The sequence below is a fragment of the Bos indicus genome, chromosome 8, assembly GCF_029378745.1.
Source record: "Bos indicus isolate NIAB-ARS_2022 breed Sahiwal x Tharparkar chromosome 8, NIAB-ARS_B.indTharparkar_mat_pri_1.0, whole genome shotgun sequence".
In the NCBI taxonomy this organism is placed as follows: domain Eukaryota; kingdom Metazoa; phylum Chordata; class Mammalia; order Artiodactyla; family Bovidae; genus Bos; species Bos indicus.
This window is the reverse complement of record NC_091767.1, coordinates 40,512,882-40,536,055: the sequence shown is the minus strand read 5'-3', so window position 1 is coordinate 40,536,055 and position 23,174 is coordinate 40,512,882. Positions and strand designations below refer to the sequence as shown.

Below are 23,174 nucleotides of genomic sequence, written 5' to 3'. Positions count from 1 at the left end.
GCAGTGATTTTGGAGCCCCCCAAAAATAAAGTCTGACACTGTTTCCACTGTTTCCCCATCTATTTCCCATGAAGTGATGGCACCGGATGCCATGATCTTAGTTTTCTGAATGTTGAGCTTTAAGCCAACTTTTTCACCCTCCACTTTGACCTTCATCGAGAGGCTTTTGAGTTCCTCTTCACTTTCTGCCATAAGGGTGGTGTCATCCTGCATATCTGAGGTTATTGATATTTCTCCCGGCAATCTTGATTCCAGCTTGTGTTTCTTCCAGTCCAGCATTTCTCATGATGTACTCTGCATATAAGTTAAAAAAAAAAGGGTGACAATATACAGCCTTGACGTACTCCTTTTCCTATTTGGAACCAGTCTGTTGTTCCATGTCCAGTTCTAACCGTTGCTTCCTGACCTGCATACAAATTTCTCAAGAGGCAGGTCAGGTGGTCTGGTATTCCCATCTCTTTCAGATTTTTCCACAGTTTCTTGTGATCCACACAGTCAAAGGCTTTGGCATAGTCAATAAAGCAGAAATAGATGTTTTTCTGGAACTCTCTTGCTTTTTCCATGATCCAGCGGATGTTGGCAATTTGATCTCTGGTTCCTCTGCCTTTTCGAAAACCAGCTTGAACATCAGGAAGTTCACGGTTCACATATTGCTGAAGCCTGGCTTGGAGAATTTTGAGCATTACTTTACTAGCGTGTGAAATGAGTGCAATTGTGCGGTAGTGTGAGCATTCTTTGGCATTTCCTTTCTTTGGGATTGGAATGAAAACTGACCTTTTCCAGTCCTGTGGCCACTGCTGAGTTTTCCAAATTTGTTGGTATATTGAGTACAGCACTTACACAGCATCATCTTTCAGGATTTGTAATAGCTCAACTGGAATTCCATCACCTCCACTAGCTTTGTTCGTAGTGATGCTTTCTAAGGCCCACTTGACTTCACATTCCAGGATGTTTGGCTCTAGGTCAGTGATCACACCATCGTGCTTATCTGGGTCGTGAAGATCTTTTTTGTATAGTTCTTCTGTGTATTCTTGCCATCTCTTCTTAATATCTTCTGCTTCTGTTAGGTCCATACCATTTCTGTCCTTTATCGAGCTCATCTTTGCATGAAATGTTCCTTTGGTATCTCTGATTTTCTTGAAGAGATCTCTAGTCTTTTCCATTCTGTTGTTTTCCTCTATTTCTTTGCACTGATCGTTGAAGAAGGTTTTCTTATGTCTTCTTGCTATTCTTTGAAACTCTGCATTCAGATGTTTGTATCTTTCCTTTTCTCCTTTGCTTTTCATTTCTCTTCTTTTCACAGCTATTTGTAAGGCTTCCCCAGACCGCCATTTTGCTTTTTTGCATTTCTTTTCCATGGGAATGTTCTTGATCCCTGTCTCCTGTACAATGTCACGAACCTCATTCCATGGCTCATCAGGCACTCTATCTATCAGATATAGGCCCTTAAATCTATTTCTTACTTCCACTGTATAATCATAAGGGATTTGATTTAGGTCATACCTGAATGGTCTAGTGGTTTTCCCTACTTTCTTCAATTTCAGTCTGAATTTGGCAATAAGGAGTTCATGGTCTGAGCCACAGTCAGCTCTTGGTCTTGTTTTTGGTGACTGTATAGAGCTTCTCCATTTTTGGCTGCAAAGAATATAATCAATCTGATTTCGGTATTGACCATCTGGTGATGTCCATGTGTAGAGTCTTCTCTTGTGTTGTTGGAAGAGGGTGTTTGTTATGACCAGTGCATTTTCTTGGCAAAACTCTATTAGTCTTTTTTTTTTATTTTATTTTTAAACTTTACATAATTGTATTAGTTTTGCCAAATATCAAAATGAATCCGCCACAGGTATACATGTGTTCCCCATCCTGAACTCTCCTCCCTCCTCCCTCCCCATACCATCCCTCTGGGTCATCCCAGTGCACTAGCCCCAAGCATCCAGTATCGTGTATCGAACCTGGACTGGCAACTCATTTCTTACATGATATTTTACATGTTTCAAAGTCATTCTCCCAAATCTTCCCACCCTCTCCCTCTCCCACAGAGTTCATAAGACTGTTCTATACATCAGTGTCTCTTTTGCTGTCTCGTACACCGGGTTATTGTTACCATCTTTCTCATTCCGTATTCCAAGGCCAAATTTGCCTGTTACTCCAGGTGTTTCTTGACTTCCTACTTTTGCGTTCCAGTCCCCTATAATGAAAAGGACATCTTTTTTGGGTGTTAGTTCTAAAAGGTCTTATAAGTCTTCATAGAACCATTCAACTTCAGCTTCTTCAGCATTACTGGCTGGGGCATAGACTTGGATTACTGTGATACTGAATGGTTTGCCTTGGAAACGAATAGAGATCATTCTGTCGTTTTTGAGATTGCATCCAAGTACTGCATTTCGGACACACACCCACACACCACTAATAAAAGCCAGTTTCCCCAGCAGGAAAGGATAATGACAAGGTATTTTTCTCTATTGTAATAGCATTTCTAACTCCCACCCCTGTGGCCACAGCTGTCTCCTCCAAGGATGGAGCTCCGTCTCATACAGGACCTCAGCAAGCGCTGGGCATGTGTTTCCTCACTAGTAGCAACCACATACTCACGGGATGGCTGTTCCTATCCAGATTTCACCAATGAGAACAGTTTAACAGAGGCAAATTCAAAACAACAAAAACAAGGTCTAAAGTGGATATAACAGTAAAACTCTTCTGTATGAAATCTATATTTACCCATTTCCCATTCACATAACGCTATCCACAGGAAAACTGACAAGTGGTGGGGATTTTCAACCAAAACACATGGATTCTCTCCAGTAAGTTTGTCTAGTAAAGATTTTAAAACACACAAATAAGACCACAAATGTGTTTCTAGTATGAAGAAAAAAACAAAATAGATATATAAACAATTCACAATTATGTTATGATCTCAGTTTCCTTTCATTGTTTTTAAACAGCTAAAATCCCTTTGAGGGTAAAATAAATTAATGGAGAAGTCTCGAGCAGAGAAAAACAACTTACTAAAATTTCAACAATCACTTGTCTTCTCTTTTAGCAACACTTAATAGACAACATCATGTAATTATAGTAGTAATAGTTAACCCTTATTGGCCGTGTATAACATACCAGACACCGTGGTAAGCATTTTACTGTCATTATTTCATTTAATATGATAAAAACACACTATATTAACAAACATTATATGATATAAACTTATGACAAAAATGACTGAATTAAAAGTTAACATATGATAAACTTGTATGATTCTGTAAGTTCTCTGATATATAACACAGAATTGTTGCTGTTTAAGCTGCTAAGTCATGTCTGACTCTTAAAACCCATGGACTGTAGCCTGCCAGGCTCCTCTGTCCATGGGATTTCCCAGGCAAGAACACTGGAGTGGGTTGCCACTTCTTTCTCTAGGGGATCTTCCCAACCCAGGGATTGAACCCTGGTCTCCTAGGGAAGCCCATAACACAGAATGCATGTTTAAAAAAGCATCTGGTTATTTGCTTAAAGTATAATCCTCCTCTACTCTTTTAGCATGGTATCTATAAATTAATTGGCATGAACTAATTTGCTTTGAATCATCACTGGTACAGTAAAAGGGAGTAAGATTAGTATATCTGATAATTAATTTCCTTATGTTTTCCTAGTGAATAATAATTAATTTGGACTAAAATAAATTATATTTTGAGTTTCACCAACCCCATTTTTGTCACTAGTATCACCTTCAAATAAAGTAGCCTCAGTTAAATTTTAATATAATGTATTTTATTTTGTGGGTGTGATGGTCAGTTTTACATGTCTGTTTGGCATTGTACAGGAGACAGGGATCAAGATCATTCCCATAGAAAAGAAATGCAAAAAAGCAAAATGGCTGTCTGGGGAGGCCTTAAAAATAGCTGTGAAAAGAAGAGAAGCGAAAAGCAAAGGAGAAAAGGAAAGATACAAACATCTGAATGCAGAGTTCCAAAGAATAGCAAGAAGAGATAAGAAAGCCTTCTTCAGCGATCAATGCAAAGAAATAGAGGAAAACAACAGAATGAGAAAGACTAGGGATCTCTTCAAGAAAATCAGAGATACCAAAGGAACATTTCATGCAAAGATGAGCTCGATAAAGGACAGAAATGGTATGGACCTAACAGAAGCAGAAGATATTAAGAAGAGATGGCAAGAATACACAGAAGAACTGTACAAAAAAGATCTTCACGACCCAGATAAGCACGATGGTGTGATCACTGACCTAGAGCCAGACATCCTGGAATGTGAAGTCAAGTGGGCCTTAGAAAGCATCACTACGAACAAAGCTAGTGGAGGTGATGGAATTCCAGTTGAGCTATTACAAATCCTGAAAGATGATGCTGTGAAAGTGCTGCACTCAATATGCCAACAAATTTGGAAAACTCAGCAGTGGCCACAGGACTGGAAAAGGTCAGTTTTCATTCCAATCCCAAAGAAAGGCAATGCCAAAGAATGCTCACACTACCGCACAATTGCACTCATCTCACATGCTAGTAAAGTAATGCTCAAAATTCTCCAAGCCAGGCTTCAGCAATATGTGAACCGTGAACTTCCTGATGTTCAAGCTGGTTTTCAAAAAGGCAGAGGAACCAGAGATCAAATTGCCAACATCTGCTGGATCATGGAAAAAGAAAGAGAGTTGCAGAAAAAACATCTATTTCTGCTTTATTGACTATGCCAAAGCCTTTGACTGTGTGGATCACAAGAAACTGTGGAAAAATCTGAAAGAGATGGGAATACCAGACCACCTGACCTGCCTCTTGAGAAATTTGTATGCAGGTCAGGAAGCAACGGTTAGAACTGGACATGGAACAACAGACTGGTTCCAAATAGGAAAAGGAGTACGTCAAGGCTGTATATTGTCACCCTTTTTTTTTTTAACTTCTATGCAGAGTACATCATGAGAAATGCTGGACTGGAAGAAACACAAGCTGGAATCAAGATTGCCGGGAGAAGTATCAATAACCAAAGATATGCAGATGACACCACCCTTATGGCAGAAAGTGAAGAGGAACTCAAAAGCCTCTTGATGAAAGTGAAAGAAGAGAGTGAAAAAGTTGGCTTAAAGCTCAACATTCAGAAAACTAAGATCATGGCATCCGGTGCCATCACTTCATGGGAAATAGATGGGGAAACAGTGGAAACAGTGTCAGACTTTATTTTTCTGGGCTCCAAAATCACTGCAGATGGTGACTGCAGCCATGAAATTAAAAGACACTTACTCCTTGGAAGGAAAGTTATGACCAACCTAGATAGCATATTCAAAAGCAGAGACATTACTTTGCCAACAAAGGTTCGTCTAGTCAAGGCTATGGTTTTTCCTGTGGTCATGTATGGATGTGAGAGTTGGACTGTGAAGAAGGCTGAGTGCTGAAGAATTGATGCTTTTGAACTGTGGTGTTGGAGAAGGCTCTTGAGAGTCCCTTGGACTACAAGGAGATCCAACCAGTCCATTCTGAAGGAGATCAGCCCTGGGATTTCTCTGGAAGGAATGATGCTAAAGCTGAAACTCCAGTACTTTGGCCACCTCATGCGAAGAGTTGACTCATTGGAAAAGACTCTGATGCTGGGAGGAATTGGGGGCAGGAGGAGAAGGGGACACCAGAGGATGAGATGGCTGGATGGCATCATTGACTCGATGGACGTGAGTCTGAGTGAACTCCGGGAGTTGGTGATGGACAGGGAGGCCTGGCGTGCTGCGATTCATGGGGTTGCAAAGAGTCGGACATGACTGAGCGACTGATCTGATCTGATCTTGGCTAGCCTTTCCCTCCCCAGTTATTCAATAAAACACTAATCTAGGTATTTTTTTAGATGTGATTAACATTTCTAATCAATTTTTATTCCAAGCAGGTGAAAAGGCCTTAAAAGCAGAACTGAGGTTTCCCTGGGAAAGAAGACATTGCAGCTGTGGCCTGTTCTTCCGGTCCTAGAAGTAGAAGCTCTGGTACCATCTTGACTCTACCCTTCATCTCTGGCATCCAATCCATCACCACTTCCTGTCCACTCATTTTTCTCTCAACTGCCAGTATCCTTGTCCAGGTCTCTATAATCTTATAAAACTGCATACCATCCTACCTGGTGCAATTGCTTTAGACTTCTCCATTAATTTATTGCACCCTACTCCCCATACTTGAATTCACCAGCTATACAATCAGCCCACCAGCTGTCAAAATCCAGCTTTAACATCTCTGATTGCCTAAAGGGAAAGGAGCCTATCTTACCATTTTTGTATTCACAAGCACTTATCAAAATATCAGACACACAGTAAATGTTGGGTAAGTAGGAGTCAATCCTCCAGAACATAAGAAGCATAGATTCTTCTTAGGTGGGCAAAGTTGTGGGGGTTTATTATCATTAAAGCCAGGGGAAACAGTCTCTAGGTATCTTACATTTCTTTTGGCTCAGAGAGTCTTTTTTTTTTTTAATAACAGCTTTATTGAGGTATAATTGATATACAAGGAACTGCACATACATAATATGTACAACTTGATGAGTTGGATATATGCAAACACCCATGATATCATAACTGCAACTAAGGTAATAGACTTATAACACACCTCCCAGAGTGTTTGCTTGTGTTCCTTCGTGTGTGTGTATGGTGGGGTTCTCTCTCTTTTATCATCAAGAAGTCCTAATTTTGGAGAGTCAGTGAAATCTATGGGGTTTCTCCTTATAAAAATACATTTTACATAATTTCTGAGATTTCATGGACTTTCTAGAACCCACTCATCTACATATTCCCCTATGGTCCATGGACCCCAAGTTAATCTCTGAATAGAACCAAGTATTGCAGATTCAAGTTTGATTTTAATTCCTTCTGGTTTTGGTCTCAACTTCCTTTCTTTCTTCTGGATCATTTTTGCACCACCATCCAAGCATCCATATGACCTACAGAAACTAGCTATTAGTCCTCACTGAAAGAGGTCTTCATCTACAAGAGTATTCAGTTCTTACAAAGAAAAAGATTTCCAAGGACATTATTGTTCTGTTGTTGTTCACAATAGACCACCCTGGATTGCAGGTATGTGTAACAACACTTTCTACCAAGATGGTTACCCTTTCACCTTTGAAGCCCTATGTTTGCTGTTCAAGATAGCTATGAAGATGGGGAAATGGAAAAACTGGGGGACTGTAATTTAAGCAAAGTCAAGGAGCAATTCATTGTACTGCATAAAAGAAGCCCATACCTTCTGACATCCAATCCAGAAACTACTCTTGAGACCCAGCCACCTTCCCAGTATCCACATGAAAAGTTTTCACATTAGGCTTATCCAAGCCCCTGTGTAAAGTCACCTGAAAATAAATCTTTAGAGCTCAAGATACAAACAAATAGAAGAATATTACTCATGGTTAGCAAAGACAAAATTCAACTGAATCTGAAAAGGAAAGAGAAGAGAGAACTAGCAGAGGAAGCTGTAATGCATGAGGGGCCAGTTCTTCAGAAGTAGAGACAAAGACAAAACCAAGGAGGGCCTGATGAGCTGTGTCATGATATTGTAAGACATTATGTTTAGGCAGCAGAAAGTCTGAAATAAATGCTTTTCTTACAAAATCATTTTGATCAGAATCTAATAAGAGAAAGAAAAGGAGAAGCTTGGAAGGTTTCTGTCAATCAATCAAAAAAAGCAACTATCTAGGAACCATCTCTATAAGGTGGCTGTGCTAGGCACTGTATAGCCTGAACTGCTCACTAAAGCACCTGTCATAAGGCCTTCATTCTTTACACAGTTGGCCAGAGCTCTGCCACACACTCCTAATTTTTTTGTTCTAATTAAGAATTTTCAAGGGGAATAGAACTAAAACTACCGTGCCACACATGACAAAGAATTGTGATAAAATCAAGAACAATGTAGAACTCTATAGATCTCCCCATTTCTTTCAAATAAGAGAGACTAAAACTTCACTCCTTAAGAGTGTCTATCAGTCACAAAGGAACTCCCAGATACACTGTTCCAGAAACATGCTCTGTGTGACTTTAATCACAGCATTTCTCCTATTGCACAGAGCACATGTCTCCATGTATCTCTCACTGGAATGTAATCTTCAAGAGGGCAAGTTTAGTTCTCACTTGTTTTTAAATCCCAGAGCTGATGCAGGGTCTCACTTGCTACTTATGCTGACTGCTCGTGCATGTGTGTGCAGGCCCAGTTGCTTCAGTCATGTCCAACTCTTTGCAACCCTATGGACCGAAATGCTGCCTATCTGAGTCATTTCTTCAGGTGGGAGATACAAGTAATGCTTTTCACTGTCTAGGATCCAGTTCCTCTAATGCCAACTGAGGAAAGGCTGCCAAAAAGTTTAACTACAACAAAGTAAGATGATTCTGACATCTACTGCTATGCTCTCAGCAGTAGAATCTCTTAAAAGAAGCTCACACAGAAAGGTACAATATTTCAACTTAAGCAGAGCTTTAAATTTTTTTTGCAGGCAATACAGTGTTCTCATTTCTAAAGTGGTCATTTGAATGTGTTTCTGACCATCTCACCTCAACAGCTCCCGCTCTTTTACCTCCATGTCAACTTCCTCACTGCTTCCTTGCCTACATTTATGCTATTTTTTGTTCATCTTTTTTATTATTGCTGGATTTCATCAAGATAGTTTGGCTCTATGAGGACAAAGAATATGTCTGTTTTATGCACACTTGCATTCATGGGTCTAATCCAATGCCTCACACACAGTAGGTGCTTAATAAATATTTGTTGAATGGAATAAATTACTTGAGAACATATTTCTCAAATAATTTACAGAAGAGTAATTGGATAAGATGTTCTAGAGGAAAAAGAAGATTGTTTTGTTGACCAAGTAATACTGAATTAAATCAATCAAATTAATGTTATTTTCCCTCTGGAATACTGGTGTATCTAAAGCTCTGAGAACTCTTACAAGAGGGAAACCATTGAATATTATTCAACTCAGCATTTCCCAAGTTTATATGATAACAAAAAAACTTCCTAAAAGAATTACCTGATAAGATTCTGTAGATTGTGTTCTAGAGAAAACACTTTGGGAAACACTGCTTTAAGGGCTAAAAAAAGACATTGGACCAGGCTAAGAGATGCGAGTATCTATTTTTCTGTATTCACAAAGCCGAAGACAGTTTCTCTGATCTCTCCAGAAAGGAACAGAACATTTTTCTAATTATCTATTTACTCTCATGGACAACCATCTCTACCCTTTCACTTTCCATCACCAAATGTGAATTCTCAATTCCTTTTCATTGGCTCCAATCACCATGTAGCATTAAAATGTTCTGAAAAGCACAGCTGGTTTCATATTGGATCTGCTTTAAAAAGAAGCCTCCAGGCAACTGGTTTCAACTCGAAATCAGTATTATCAACTGGGGGTTAACTTGACTTTTTTTAAATTTACATTTAATTATTAGTTAGCATCACTATTTTGAACCGAAATTGTTTATTTTACAAAAGCATACCTAGTGCCTTTCTTGAAATCTGTTACCCTCAACTGAGACATCAGGACATTCAGGCAGGTAATATGTCTCACCATCATTGTGAGGTGTAATGTAAGTAATCTGTCAGCAACAACTGTTAAGTAGAAAAGTTAATAAGTGACTCAAACACACACACACACACATACACACACACTGCTGCTGCTGCTGCTACTGCTGCTGCTAAGTCACTTCAGTCGTGTCCGACTCTGTGCGACCCCATAGACGGCAGCCCTCCAGGCTCCTCTGTCCCTGGGATTCTCCAGGCAAGAACACTGGAGTGGGTTGCCATTTCCTTCTCCAATGCATGAAAGTGAAAAGTGAAAGTGAAGTCGCTCAGTGGTGTCCGACTCTTAGCGACCCCATGGACTGCAGCCTACCAGGCTCCTCCGCCCATGGGATTCTCCAGGCAAGACACTAGTGCCATTTTAATGTCATTGCTGTAATAACATCAGTTTTACTCAAATTCCAATATGATTTCCTAAATGTGAGTGGAAGAAGAGAAGCTACCAGTTCATCTTGAAATGTTATGTCTATAATACGTGTCTGTGACTGATATTCCATTGAGAGTTAGAGAGATTCTTAATGTATTCCTGAGCAGGAAAAAAATGGAAGGAAGGAGGGGGAAGGATGAAGGGAAAAAGACTATCAAAATCTGGGAGGACCTCTGACTGTGTCCTTCATCTGTATATTCCATACGCCATGTAGATGATGACACAAAATAACTGATAGAAAAAGTAAGTCCCACTAACTCTTTTACACATGCTTTCATTTAGGGGAAAATGTATTTTTTCCACATAGCTTTTTGAAGATTTCAACCACTGCACAAAACAAGATGAGCCTATGTTGTATTTAATGAAATTGTTCATACTTTTGACTATATATGGGGTGCTAGTGGCTCTGAGCAGATTCCAGAGTATCACCAGTTCTACAGCATTAAATAAGCAATTCTATTTCAGCCAGAAAGCTACATAGGGCTGTTCTCTAAGTAGAAAATACATATACATGTTGCGTTCACTACACTTCAAATGCTACACTTGCTTGCTTCAAAACAGCCCGTGTTGAGGTCACAAAAGCGAAAGTTAACTACAGTGAGTCAAAGGTGAATGTTTTAACAAACATTTAATAAATCACACCCAAAGTCTGGAATCTTTGTGCAAGTGTGAAATGGACAAAGGATTCACGTCATCTCTAACTTTTGGCCCAGTATTCTTTCCATTCACTTTTTACAAGTCCATTTGGATAGCAGGCCAGAGTTGAAGGAAACCTCCTTGCTTATGGCACTTGCAAGGTGAAACTGAAAATTTCTAACAAAGCTCACAGCCTTGAGGAAAATTTCAAGTGGCTTATGGTCTTAGTTTTTTCTTATTTCCCCACTCATGATCAGACAAAATTGAAGGACAGATTCTGCCTTTTGCTCTGTAGACTGAATTCTATTCTCACTGGAGACCATAGCTAGTGACTTGAGTATTTTGCTACTCATTTATCTGTGTAGCCCTCTATTTAATGGACTCAAGATCTGCAAAGCACATTCTACGGAAGAAGTCTGTACATTAGCTGATGGGATGTGTGGGTGTGCACACATCAGACAAAGAGAAAAGTTACTCTGCATGCAATGAGCCACATCATCTCAATTCTTTTGCAGAAGAGGTTTTTTCTTTTTCTTTTTCCTTTGTTTTCACAGCTTGAATATTTTGCTGAGTTTTCAGGTTCTTGGTTTTCAGTAGGATCCAACAGGTGTGGGAAAGGGCCCCATGCCCATGACCAGGGCATCACTTACCAGATCTCTACCCCTCCTAATAAACATTTGTCTTACGGGTGAGGGTGGCTTGTCACTGGCCATGATTTCAGAGAAAGGCTTCATAAAGCCAGCCATGTTAAGACCAAAATAATGTCATTTAGTGTCCAGGGGGAGGTTGAAAAGAGGATTAGAGGCAGGCAGGCAGGCAGGGTATATTAAAGGAGTCCATGACTAACAGGGTGTGACAGAAAAGAGTTTTATTCTTTTCAACAAAACAATTCCCTAGGGCTGGGACCATTACTCCACTGTGCCTTTATCACCCTGGAATTTTTATGGTTATTTTTGATGAATTCACATTTTTGTAAAGGCTTTTTGAAATAATGCCAATTTTCAATTTTTAATTAAAGTCATAAATAATCTTAATTCTGCTTTAAAAGGGTTATTGTTTCTTACTTTTTTAAATCATTGCTGCCAGGAAATATTCCAAATACCAAGCCCTGATGGGAGTTAGTAATTAGAATCTCTCTGAGGTCTAGTAACATTCTACCATGTAAATACTACACACCAATACACCAGCGCAGGGTTTGAAAATGTGATTGACTGATTTCAGGTTTATTAGCACTGCTTTTCCTGGGAGTGACATTGCCTCTTTTTATTGGATAGAGCCACTTTCATCATTTTAATTTCCATGAATTAGTCCATCAAAGATCCACACAGGATTTTTAAAATCTTCAGATTAAAAGGCCAGGTTAAAATTTGGAAAGTAAACACAGTAAACTCGTCACTAAGGATTAAGCAAATAATGTCAGCCAAATCCAGTTTAGTCACTTGCAGGAAAGAGTGAACAACAAAAGCTGAATCACTGGAGTGATAATACCTCATTTCGAATATTGTAATATTTGACATTAGATTGTAATTCTGCCCCTTGAAAGTATATACTTTGATCCAAATTGTCTATTAAAGGTTCTTAAAAACTGTTTACTAATTTATAGTCTTAAGATCTATTATCTTCTTTAAATTAGTGCTTCAAACATCTTTCACAGAATCAAAACTACTTTTCCCTTATAAAGAAGCTGAAATAATCTGTGTTTGAGCAATATAAGCTATTAATAACTCCTAAAAATATCACATTATGTTTTCATACCTACTGTCAACCTGGGTTACTCTCTTGGGTTGAATATCATATTACTGCTTATTTGTCTACATGTGAGACTTACATTCTGTCATGTCCACAACAATTATTATTCTCTATGAAGGTGCTCTTGAATCTTATAACAAATTTGCTAATACAGTAAAACCTCATGCAAGAGGGTTTTTTGTTTAAGAAACACACTTACTATTTCAAGTTTACAAGATACACATGGATAATGACAAAAACCATTAGACAGCGGTCCTCCTAAACAATTAACAGTATGTCATTATAACAATGGTGTGTTATTTTAAGAATATTAAACATCCTTCTTACAACTTTATTCTTATTATTAATTCACTTAGTTCCTTTGCTGTTTTAAAATACAGGAACATATTCCAATCCATGTTGAATGATCATCTATTATGATATGTTCATAATGATCATCTATTATCAGTTGACTGGGATTCCAATTAAAGAGATTTAACTATACTTATGTGGGCTTTTCTAGTGGTTCAGACAGTAAAGAATCTGCCTGCAATGCAGAAGACAATGGTTAGATCCCTGGGTCTGGAAGATGCCCTGGAGAAGGGAATTGCTATGTACTCCAATACCTTGCCTGGAGAATTCCATGGACAGAGAGCCTGGCGGGCTACAGTCCATGGGGTCACAAAGAGTCAGACATGACTGAGTGACTAACACTTTCACTTTCACTTTCAACTATATTTATAGAGGAAAACTAAATAATTTTAACAACTGACTTATAAGAGTGGGCTTGTATGCTATTAAGAATATCTATTTTTTAAAAAGAACTTTTATCAAATTTTTCTAACTGGACATTTTTCTAACTCACAGTGGAGAGGTCAAATTATTTCCATATATGAGCCCTCAACTGGCATTGTGCCACCACCTTCCAAGGAAGAAAAAGCTTAAGTAACAAAAAGATTACAGAGCATATCCCAAAATAAAAGAACTAAATCCCTATAAATCATAAAAGAAGGAAAGATTCTGGTTAGCTTGAAGCCATGGTGACCTGAAAACCATGCCATAGAGTTTAATAAAACCATAGGAGATCATAGGCATCACTGACTCAATGGACATGAGTCTGAGCAAACTCCAGGAGACAGTGAAGGACAGGGAAGCCCGGTGTGCTTAATGGGATCACAAAGAGTAGGACACAACTTAGCAACTGAACAACAGTGTTCAGTCACTTGAAATAAGTTTAGTCTTAAACTTCCCTTAAATTTGTTATGAAGGACTCTTAAATGAATTAGGTACCCATCTAAACACAAGTGAAAAACCAAGGTCAGGTCAACATATTTTCTGCCATAATCAGAACATACTTTTTAGTCCCAAGATTTACAGAGCTCTGGTATTAGAAAATGCCTGAAAGGTAGTAAGCTCTTCGTTCCTCAAGATGTTAAAGAACAGTATTGTCAACCACTTGCTCGAGATCTTATGAAGTCAGGAGGATAAGTCAGGTGGGTTGGCAGGCTGATCTTTAACATTTCTTCCAAATCTGAGAGATACTACGGCTTTTAAGAACTCTGAGAGGTGCACTAAGCCCTCAATGATGTCAAAAGTGATGTTAGGTTCAATTTCTTTCTCAGACATTCATATATAGTACCCATTAAGAAACGTGTTTTTTCTAAGCTTAAAGGGAACAATGCTCTATACATACTCATCCTACCATCTTAGTCAGAGCTAATAATTTTAGCCAATTGATATTTTATGTTTTGTATTGATATTTATTAAGCACTTATCACCAGAAAGAGTATTTGTTGTGTTGCTTTCCCAATTCAATTTTCTTTACTATTTGAACTTGATTTTGTTACTTTCCAGTTTTGGTGACTTTCACCAATTTCATCAACTTCTATTATATAAATCCTCCCCAGAAATTCATATCTGATTACATCAGCTATGAAAATCACAGCCTTGCTACTACTTCATGAAAGACTTCTCTACTCAGAGTCAAAAATATGTTACACTTTGAGAAGCATTAGGATTACCAATGTCCCACAGAAGCTCCCAGTACTGCAAGAGGAATTTAAATGTGCTTTTCCTGGCTGGGTAAATTTTCATTTAAAATTACCTTTTTCCTTGCTTGCTGATCTTTGGAAGAATGTGCCTTCACATGCTTTCTTAAGGAACTTGGGTCTGTGTAGCGTTTGGTGCATCCCGGAATTTGACAAGCATAAGGTTTCTAAATAAGAAAGAAAGAAAGAGCTGTGGTTAAATCATAAAGGTAACTGAGGAAGATTTACTCAAAGACTATTGACTTCAGAGCATGAACTGTTGCCAACTGATTGATGTGAATTGCTATGTGATACTCATGCATTTTAATTAGAAAGCCCAGTAAGTTTGCATCAAGGCAAAGAGAATAAACTTTCAAGAAACAAAGAGATGGCTTATCTTTGAAGATTTTTAAGAGACTGCTACAGAATGCCCTCTTGCCACGAAACCTCCTGTGGCATTTTTCAATATGAAAATTATTAGTATCTCCAGTCATACTTACAATTATGTTCCCCTGAAAACAATCTCTGGTACTGTCAGAAATTAGGAAACACATATTCTTTAAGAGTTCAGGTATAAAGAAGCTGTAGAAAAGTCCAGAAAAGACTGGTAATGTTTCAGAAGAAACCTGATTCAGAAAGAGAGAGGGAGAGAATTAAAAGGGAAAATTAGTGGAAAGTAAGTAGAAGACAGCAGGTTTCAAACAACAGACACATGAAAAATCAGCCAAAGAAACATTAATATTATTAGTTGCAGAGGAGTCCTGCTGTTAAGCCTAGATTAGGTGAATAAGTTCTTGGCTGAGCACGATGAGAAAGCAAACAAGTTCTGGCTACTCCAATTCTCCCATGAGCCTAAGAGATGTAAGGTGCGGAGCCCAAGACAGAGTCTAGAATCTTTTTTATTTTTATGACCCTGGTGATTGGTACATGATAATTAGGAATGACTGAATGAGAGCATTGCACATTGATTCAAATTTTAGCAACTATTCTTACTGTAACAGCTAAATTCAAACCAAACGTTTGGGAATGTGACTTTTACACTGTAGAATAAATAAAAACTTTCTTAAGAAGTGAAAAAAAAAAACCTAGAAGATTAACTGCATTAGTAAGATGTATTAACTGTCACTCATCTACTTAGTATCTCATCTGGTGAGATATTAAATTTGTGCCTACATGAGGTGAAATGTGAGGAAGAGAACTGAAACTGTCTCTACAATAGAGTTCTCACTTTAGAAACATGCTATTCTATCGACCAACCCCACTTCCCCCAAAACTCAGGTTGTTTTCCTTACTATTTATATTTTGTTCCTGTTTTCATGCACTTGCTTGTCATTTTGTAGGCCAACATTTGTGTGAATTATATTGTCTGCTTTCTAAAAACCATATATGTGTTTCACTTTCTTATTGCTATTGTTGCTAATTTTTATTCCAAGAACAAGACAAAGTCATGAATATATAATTTAGTTTGACAGTCCTAATTTGAATTCTAAGATTGAGTATCTGATGCGTTTGTTTATTGACTAGCTGGCTGATTGAATGAATGAATCACTCAGCAGCTCTTTCGCTTCCATAATGTGCTAGACATTGTATCACATATCAGGGATCTAACAATGAACAATGGATGAACCAGCCTCTCAATAAGTCACAGTTTCTGCCAAATGATGAGCCAATTATGGGCTGAAGTCATCTGCCAAGACGTTTCCATTGGGTAAACAAAGGTTTTCTTTAACCTGGGAATCTTTCCTGGGTTCACACGGTTTTTTCCCCCTAGTCTTCCCTTTCCTGCCTGGGGGGGAAATAAGCCAACATCTTTACTGGCAGTCATGTTATGACCACATAAGTTCATGTTTTGCATTAGAGATGCTGTATATAAAAACTGGGGGGAATATTAATGCATTATATAAATTGATGCCATTATTATTACAATAGTCACCATTACTTGGGTTGGAGAGATAAGAAATAGTTAATGTCATTTTGGATTTGATTTTGAGATACTCTTGAAAAAGGCTTGAATACTGATCATTCCTCCCAGCTAGCTTTTACTCTCTCCCCTGTTATCAGCCACCTGGGATCAGTATGCCAAAACAGCAATGCCAGGGATTGGTCTAAGTGGTACAAATATACTGGTCATTTTAACTCAGATTATCTAAGCTTTAAATGGCATGTTACACTTCATCAAACTATATTCTTCATTATTTTCCATTTATACTATAAAATTATTCCCCCTGTTTAGACATTAAGATGCTAATAGAGAAATGATTTAATAACACTTTCCAGGGTTAGAATTATGGACTCCGTCATCTTTATGGGCAAATCATTTCCCTAGAAGTAAAGAATCCATTTAATTGAAGAAAGATACTTTATCTAAAATTCTGATAGTATTAACATAAGGAGTTATTAGCATAAGGAGTACTTAATAAAAGGGAATGTGGACCTAAATTTTAATAATAAATTCTTCAAGCAACAAGAAGGTAGTTTGGATTTCAAAGAAAAAAATTATGGTTTTAAAAGATTTAATGGAGAAATACTTAAAAAAAAAAAAAAAACAGTTAAGTTTTAAAAGCTACTGCATTGAACTGAATCATGAAATTATTATCTTAGGTAGTTTTTCTCAAAAGTTTTCCAAAGGGATTTTTTAAATTCAAAATGACTTTAGAAAATGCTCTTGGTTTGATTAGCTAAAATTAGCTTCAAGCAAAGAAGGGTATTGTAGAACCATAACACTTAGCCTCACAATAGTTCTTTCAAACTCCAGATAACTAGCTAGAGTAGAAGCAATTTCTCAAGACAATCTTGTCTCATGAATGTTCATTCTTCCATGATAAAGTTTAATGACAAATTGTAAAATTTATAAGATTCTACCAAGACCATTTTAGACATACAAAATAGGGTATTTAAACATAATTCATTCTCTTTCCTATTTCTACTTTTAAAAAATACTGCTATTCACCAAATTTATTCATTTAATATTCCATTCTGTTGGTCCTAAATTCATTGAATTCAATTCAGCTAGAACAGAAAGGGTCCATCTTATAGCCACTTTACTCTAATTATATTTCAGATGTTTACTAGGCAAACCATCACATTATGTATATTAGGATATAATTCTGTTTAGAAAGGTTATATGACATATAGATAAAATGACTGCTATCAATATGACTAATAGCGACTAATATAAAATTTAATAAATATGTCAGCTATAACATCAGAAGAATCTTAAATATGTATGAGAAGGTGTGTAGAAATAACAGTATCTTTTCAAAATTCAAATTCTGAAGTAGTTTAATAATAGACATCAGAATGTTAACACTGAAAAAGTACTGTCATGAATACATTACTTGCAAGAATGTGGGATAAGAGATCTGTGATGTGTATAATACATTTACCCTGATGGCTTTGTTAAGTGAACTAAAATTACATACAGTCCACCTAGCCTCATGTAAAAAAAAAAAATGGCATCAAAACCTGAGAAATGCAAAGGAGGACGATCAACATAATTGAGAAAACAAAAGACAGAGTCATGGAAAGGGCATTAGCAAGTGAACACAATGTTTCAGCACTAAGAGAATTAAAGCATAATAATGAAAATAAATTGTTCTCATAGGTTGTATGCCAGTAGATATGTGGCTGTTAACACAGAGGAAGAGTGATGAAACAGGACCCTTGGGAAAGATTTGCTGATTCTTTTTAGATCACTTGAAGGTGAAAATACCAGGTGGTTTCTAAAGCAAAAGGCCAGATTCACTTTCAAAAAGCAGGCCAGTCTCAACGTTCTTATGTCAAGAAAAAAAGAACTAAAATAGGAAAAAAAAAAAAGTGCTTCCTGTTTCTAGCAATAGAGTATCTTATCTATCTTAGTATATCTTGATATCTGAATATTTATTTTAAGGTCCAATCTCTAGCAGTCATTCTCTGTACTAAAATCTGCTATATATAACAGCCCTTAAAGTGCCTCTGCTTTATATACGAACTCTTTTGTCCCAGCAGCTGTAATATTTAGGATAACCTGTTACTATAGAAAAAGGAAAAGAGAGAACCAAACAGGGCCCCTTCTGGCTCTCTAGCAGGTTTCACCGCTGCCCTTGGCCTTGTCCCTATAACCTGCAGGTCATAAAGCAAACACCTCCACCACCCCACTATCACACGGGCACTTCCTCACACCGGGACTCGAGGCTGGAAGTTGGAAGGCTCCTGCCATTCTTACAGTGTCCAGATGTGTCCTCTGGTGCTTGGCGCGGTCACTGGAGTTACTGAAGGCCTTCTGACAGCCCGGATGCTGGCACAAATACGGCTTCTCGCCTGTGTGGCTCCGCAAATGAATCTTGAGATTTTCGAGCCTCGAAAAGGCCTTCTTGCAACCTTCAAACTGCAAAAAGAAAATAATTTTTGGTTGCTGAGAAGGACCTTGAATGTTTGGGATTGTGGGGGACAGGAAAAATAAATGTCCTTAGTTTGTTCTTAGCCTATAACAAAAAAAAAAAAAGAAAGAAAGAAATCCAAATAGTAACAGTATTACTTGTAAAAATATCCATATGTTTGTGTGAACTGCATTTTTCTACTGAATATACTTGCCACTTTCCATACCAGATTTGTGTCCCAAACTGATTTTTGTGATTACTTATGTCAGAGAAAATTTGCTGTGAGCCATCTGGCTTGGTTAATAAAAATACAGTAAAGCATGTCTTAAAGATTTGTTTAAAAATTAACACACTTTCATTTCCAAATTGGTCTAAATTGAAGGAATCAGGAAGGAAGAAACTTTTTACAACTAATAAACTAATAACAACAAAAGAATCAGAGTGATGTTTGAGAAAAAGAAGTAAATTGAAGACCCAAGAGTTAGAGATGAAAAGGACATGTGTCTGCTGAATCATTATGATAATAAGCTTTCTTAATTCTATCTTAAGTGGTTTTCAACTTCCAAGAGTGACCTTTTTAATATATAGGGTGACACCAAGCCTAATGAGATAAAGTTTTTAACATGCTTTTAAAAAGGAACAAGAAGACAATCCATCTAGTACAAAATCATATTCCAACTAAAGTTATAGTTTTATTTATCTCTATTTTTAAAGAAACTTTGTTATCTGGTTCTTGAAGAATTGTAAATGAAAAGTTGAAGATCTTAAGAAATGTTTCATTGGTTTGTCAGTAACATTTATTGATGGTAACATTTACTTACTGTCTTCTGTGTGCAAAATATCAGCTACTATAAGAGAGTCAAAGTGATTTCAATCCTTGAAGTGACAGTCTAACAGAAAACATGTTATAGAATGCCTACATACGAAGCATAAATGTGAGATGGGTGTTTATCCTTTAATTCTCTCTTTGGTGCTCAGCCCTGGAATATATATGTCCCTTCAGCAATTTTGATGCCATTAGAGTTCCCAGTGCAAGGGAAAACTGTAATTTAAAAACTACAAGAACAAAACATAATATGTTTAATGCAATTAAGAAGCATTACATCTTAGAGAGGAATGTAGGGGTGGTAAGGGGAACAGAAGTAAAGAATGTTAAATTGAAAACAGTTTACATTAAAAATTAGCAGGTATAACTTAAACTTACTGCAAGAAATGTTATAAAATTCCTCAGTTCTCTTACTTTTTATCAATACAACAGATTAGTATATTGCTCATGAAGGGGTGACCCAGAGTTGGGTCAGGTTTTGGTTATTTCCATTTTTACCTTTACGTAGAGGATGAACAAAGGAGGAAGAATAACTAAACATGTCACAACACCATCTATTTAAATAAGTTGTCTAGATTTTGCATGCTAGAATATTTTAAGAAATTTATGAAAGTTGCACTTATTTTTGATTGAGAGTTATACATGTTTCACAGACATATGTTGGTTTATTTCAATTTTGATATTTTGCTTAAAATAATTCTAGTGTTTTCCTGATTTCTATTTCACATAAAAGTAAATTTAGCCTGAACAGAAGATGATTGCTGACAAAGCCAACTACTTTTCAAAAGAATGAAAGGCGTATCATGTTATATCGCTAGAGGGAGAGAGGAGTTAAGTGTTTATTTCTGCAGGTTTTCAAGTGGTTCTCATGTTTGAGAATCAGGGGGCTCAAAAGTAACCCCCAATTCATGGCTAAGAGGCCCCTGCCAACCAAACCTCTGTTTTTAAGGTTCACTCTGAATGACAATTCAGTGTACACTTCTGCTGTAACTCAGTTTGTCTTGGAATCACCTGACAGACCACACTTGGGTCTAAAATGAGCTTATGGTTTTGGACACATCAAGCCTGTAGCCCAGTTCCTAGCAAGGCTGTTTTGCAGGGTGGGTATCATTTTATAGGGGTGCATACCCAGATCCGAGTAGGCCCCAACATCCACTATCTTCTAGTGATAGAAGTCACTAGATCTAGTGATCTAGTCACCCAAGTTCTTGATCAGAGAAAAGCCTGCATTGTCTCAGCACCAAGATTGGAGTGGAGAATCATTTTAGAATAGCTTAATGAGATTTCTGTGAGCACCAGAAAAATAAGACCCCTGGATCTACCACAGAGTGATTAGACGGGATCCCAAAGATGCCCCAGAACTAATTCCAACTGCCTACTTCATCAGATGTAAACTAAATGTAGACTAGCATTCCCAAGGTCTCTTTAGTTAAATGTCCACGTAAATGTTCAAAGTCAGAAAATTGTTAGTATTATTGTTAACAGAAGCAATGATCAAACCAAAGAGCTTGCTGCATTCCAAGCAAATCAGTGAAAAATGAACTATATCTCATAAAATCATGACCATTTTTTTAAAATAGCAAAGGTGGAGGAAAATATGAGCACCCAGATTGAAAATAACATCAAAAAGATTATCAGTAAAAGCATGCAAATCGAGCTGATCTCAAATATTTCCTCTGTAACAGTGAAGTCCAGAAGACAAAAGTCTTTGTAGTATGTGTACGGGCATTATACAACTTTCAGGAGAAAAGATTAAGGACTGAAGGGATTTGATCCTACTGAGTTGAATGAATAAAGGCTAGAGCAAGGCAACCCCATGTACTGGGGGCTCATAAAACCATTACCCACTCGCTCTTATTGAAGAAATTCACTGAGAAGAAACCATGCTGCTGCTGCTGCTGCTAAGTCGCTTCAGTCGTGTCCGACTCTGTGCGACCCCATAGACGGCAACCCACCAGGCTTCCTGTCCCTGGGATTCTCCAGGCAAGAACACTGGAGTGGGTTGCCATTTCGTTCTCCAATGCATGAAAGTGAAAAGTGAAAGTGAAGTCGCTCAGTTGTGTCCGACTGCTAGCGACCCCATGGACTGCAGCCTACCAGGCCCCTCCGTCCATGGGATTTTCCAGGCAAGAGTACTGGAGTGGGTTGCCATTGCCTTCTCCGGAAGAAACCATGAAACCCACCCAAACCAATCAAATGAAGTGCTGAAGAACTGATAAATGGCTCCATGAGGAACCTAACACCCAACCCATCACAAGAGTATGCAAAGAATAACATCTGATTGAACTTGCTACACTAACAATTCTACAAGAAGAAAAAATAGGACCCATTCATTTCTCTAAGAGTATCTGGATGAAGCTTGAAAGCAAACAATTTTGTGGATTCATTATCATTCATGATGGAAATAAACCTGTAATTCAAACAAGTATTTCTTCTCCCTCAGGCAATTCTACCCTAAGATTGTAAGTTCAATTAAATGCAAATACATTAAAAATATAATATTTTGGTAGAACTATACAAGATTGTTACAAAATACACCTACACTGGATGTTTTGGGTATCTGAGTAAACAGTTGCCTGTTTTCTACTTACATTTTTTCAGGTTTTCAAAATCTTTAATGAGTCTCACCTTGTAAAGAAACATCTAAATGTAAAGGAAAGCAGGAACCCCAGGAGAATTTCCTTGAATTTGGCTACATCCTTTCTCATCAAGATTCCTGAAGTGCAAAGTCTATCCTGAGATCTAAGGTCCAAATTGTCACCTGATTGCTTGTGTCATTGCCATGGACCAACTCCTTCACAAAAACTGACCAATATCTTAGTCACTGGATATCTCCTTCCTGGACTGGCTGTGGAGCCAGGAATCTAAGGCCCAGTGACACATAGATGGATCATCAGGCCTGAGATTGCCTGTGCTTCAAACGCAGGCCACATCCAGATTAGAGAAAAACAACAAACAAACTCTCAGAATCCAAGGGAGTAGCGGAAGGAGGAAAAGAACGAAGAGAAAGACAAATGCAGAATGGTAATGTTTGAGGGAGTCGTGGTGGAAAAGGGTCTGGGACACATGGGTAATTTTATCTAAATAGCATTCTTATTTTCCTCCCCGACAAACACCGAGTAAGCCCTAGGAGCATGGCACTATGTGACAGACAGTGAGAGAAACAAAAGGATTAAGACTCACATTTTATTCAAGGGAATCTGGAATCAAGATCATTACATGTGGCTGGGCAGGTCATATACTGATGAGGCATGAGCAATGATTCTCAAAGATACATTTGAGATCAGAAGCATTGTCACACCCTTGGGAACCTGTCAGAAACACAAATTCTCTAGCCCAACTCCAGACTTACAGAATAGAAACCTGAGGGGTGCAGGCCCAGCCATCTGAGTGTTAAGGAGCCCTCTAGGAGATTCTGATGCTACGGTGTGTCTGTGAGTTTGGAATGAAATTCACATTGTAATCACTATTGCTGATCTCAAGACAATCTCCTGACAGAAGCAAAATGTCTTACAGAATTCACTCATTTCTAATTGGGGTAAGAGTCATATGGGCTTGTAGCAGCACTGGACTAAAAAGAAACAACTCCATCCCAGGATAAAGCAGGGTTATCTCCATATGCACTGCAAATGAGACAATATTCCAGAA

At 37.8% G+C, this 23,174-nt stretch overlaps 1 protein-coding gene across 7 annotated transcripts in view; it reads right to left on the bottom strand.

The window, feature by feature from the left end:
- Window positions 1–23,174, bottom strand: part of GLIS3 (GLIS family zinc finger 3) — a 695,814-nt gene that overhangs the window by 102,539 nt on the left and 570,101 nt on the right. For all 7 annotated transcript variants that reach the window (XM_070794225.1, XM_070794226.1, XM_070794228.1 and 4 more), the window contains 2 exons: window positions 18,547–18,708; window positions 14,420–14,530 (listed from right to left, as the gene is read on the bottom strand). In XM_070794225.1, the coding sequence (XP_070650326.1) occupies window positions 14,420–14,530; window positions 18,547–18,708 (273 nt within the window). The remainder of the gene's footprint in view (window positions 1–14,419; window positions 14,531–18,546; window positions 18,709–23,174) is intronic.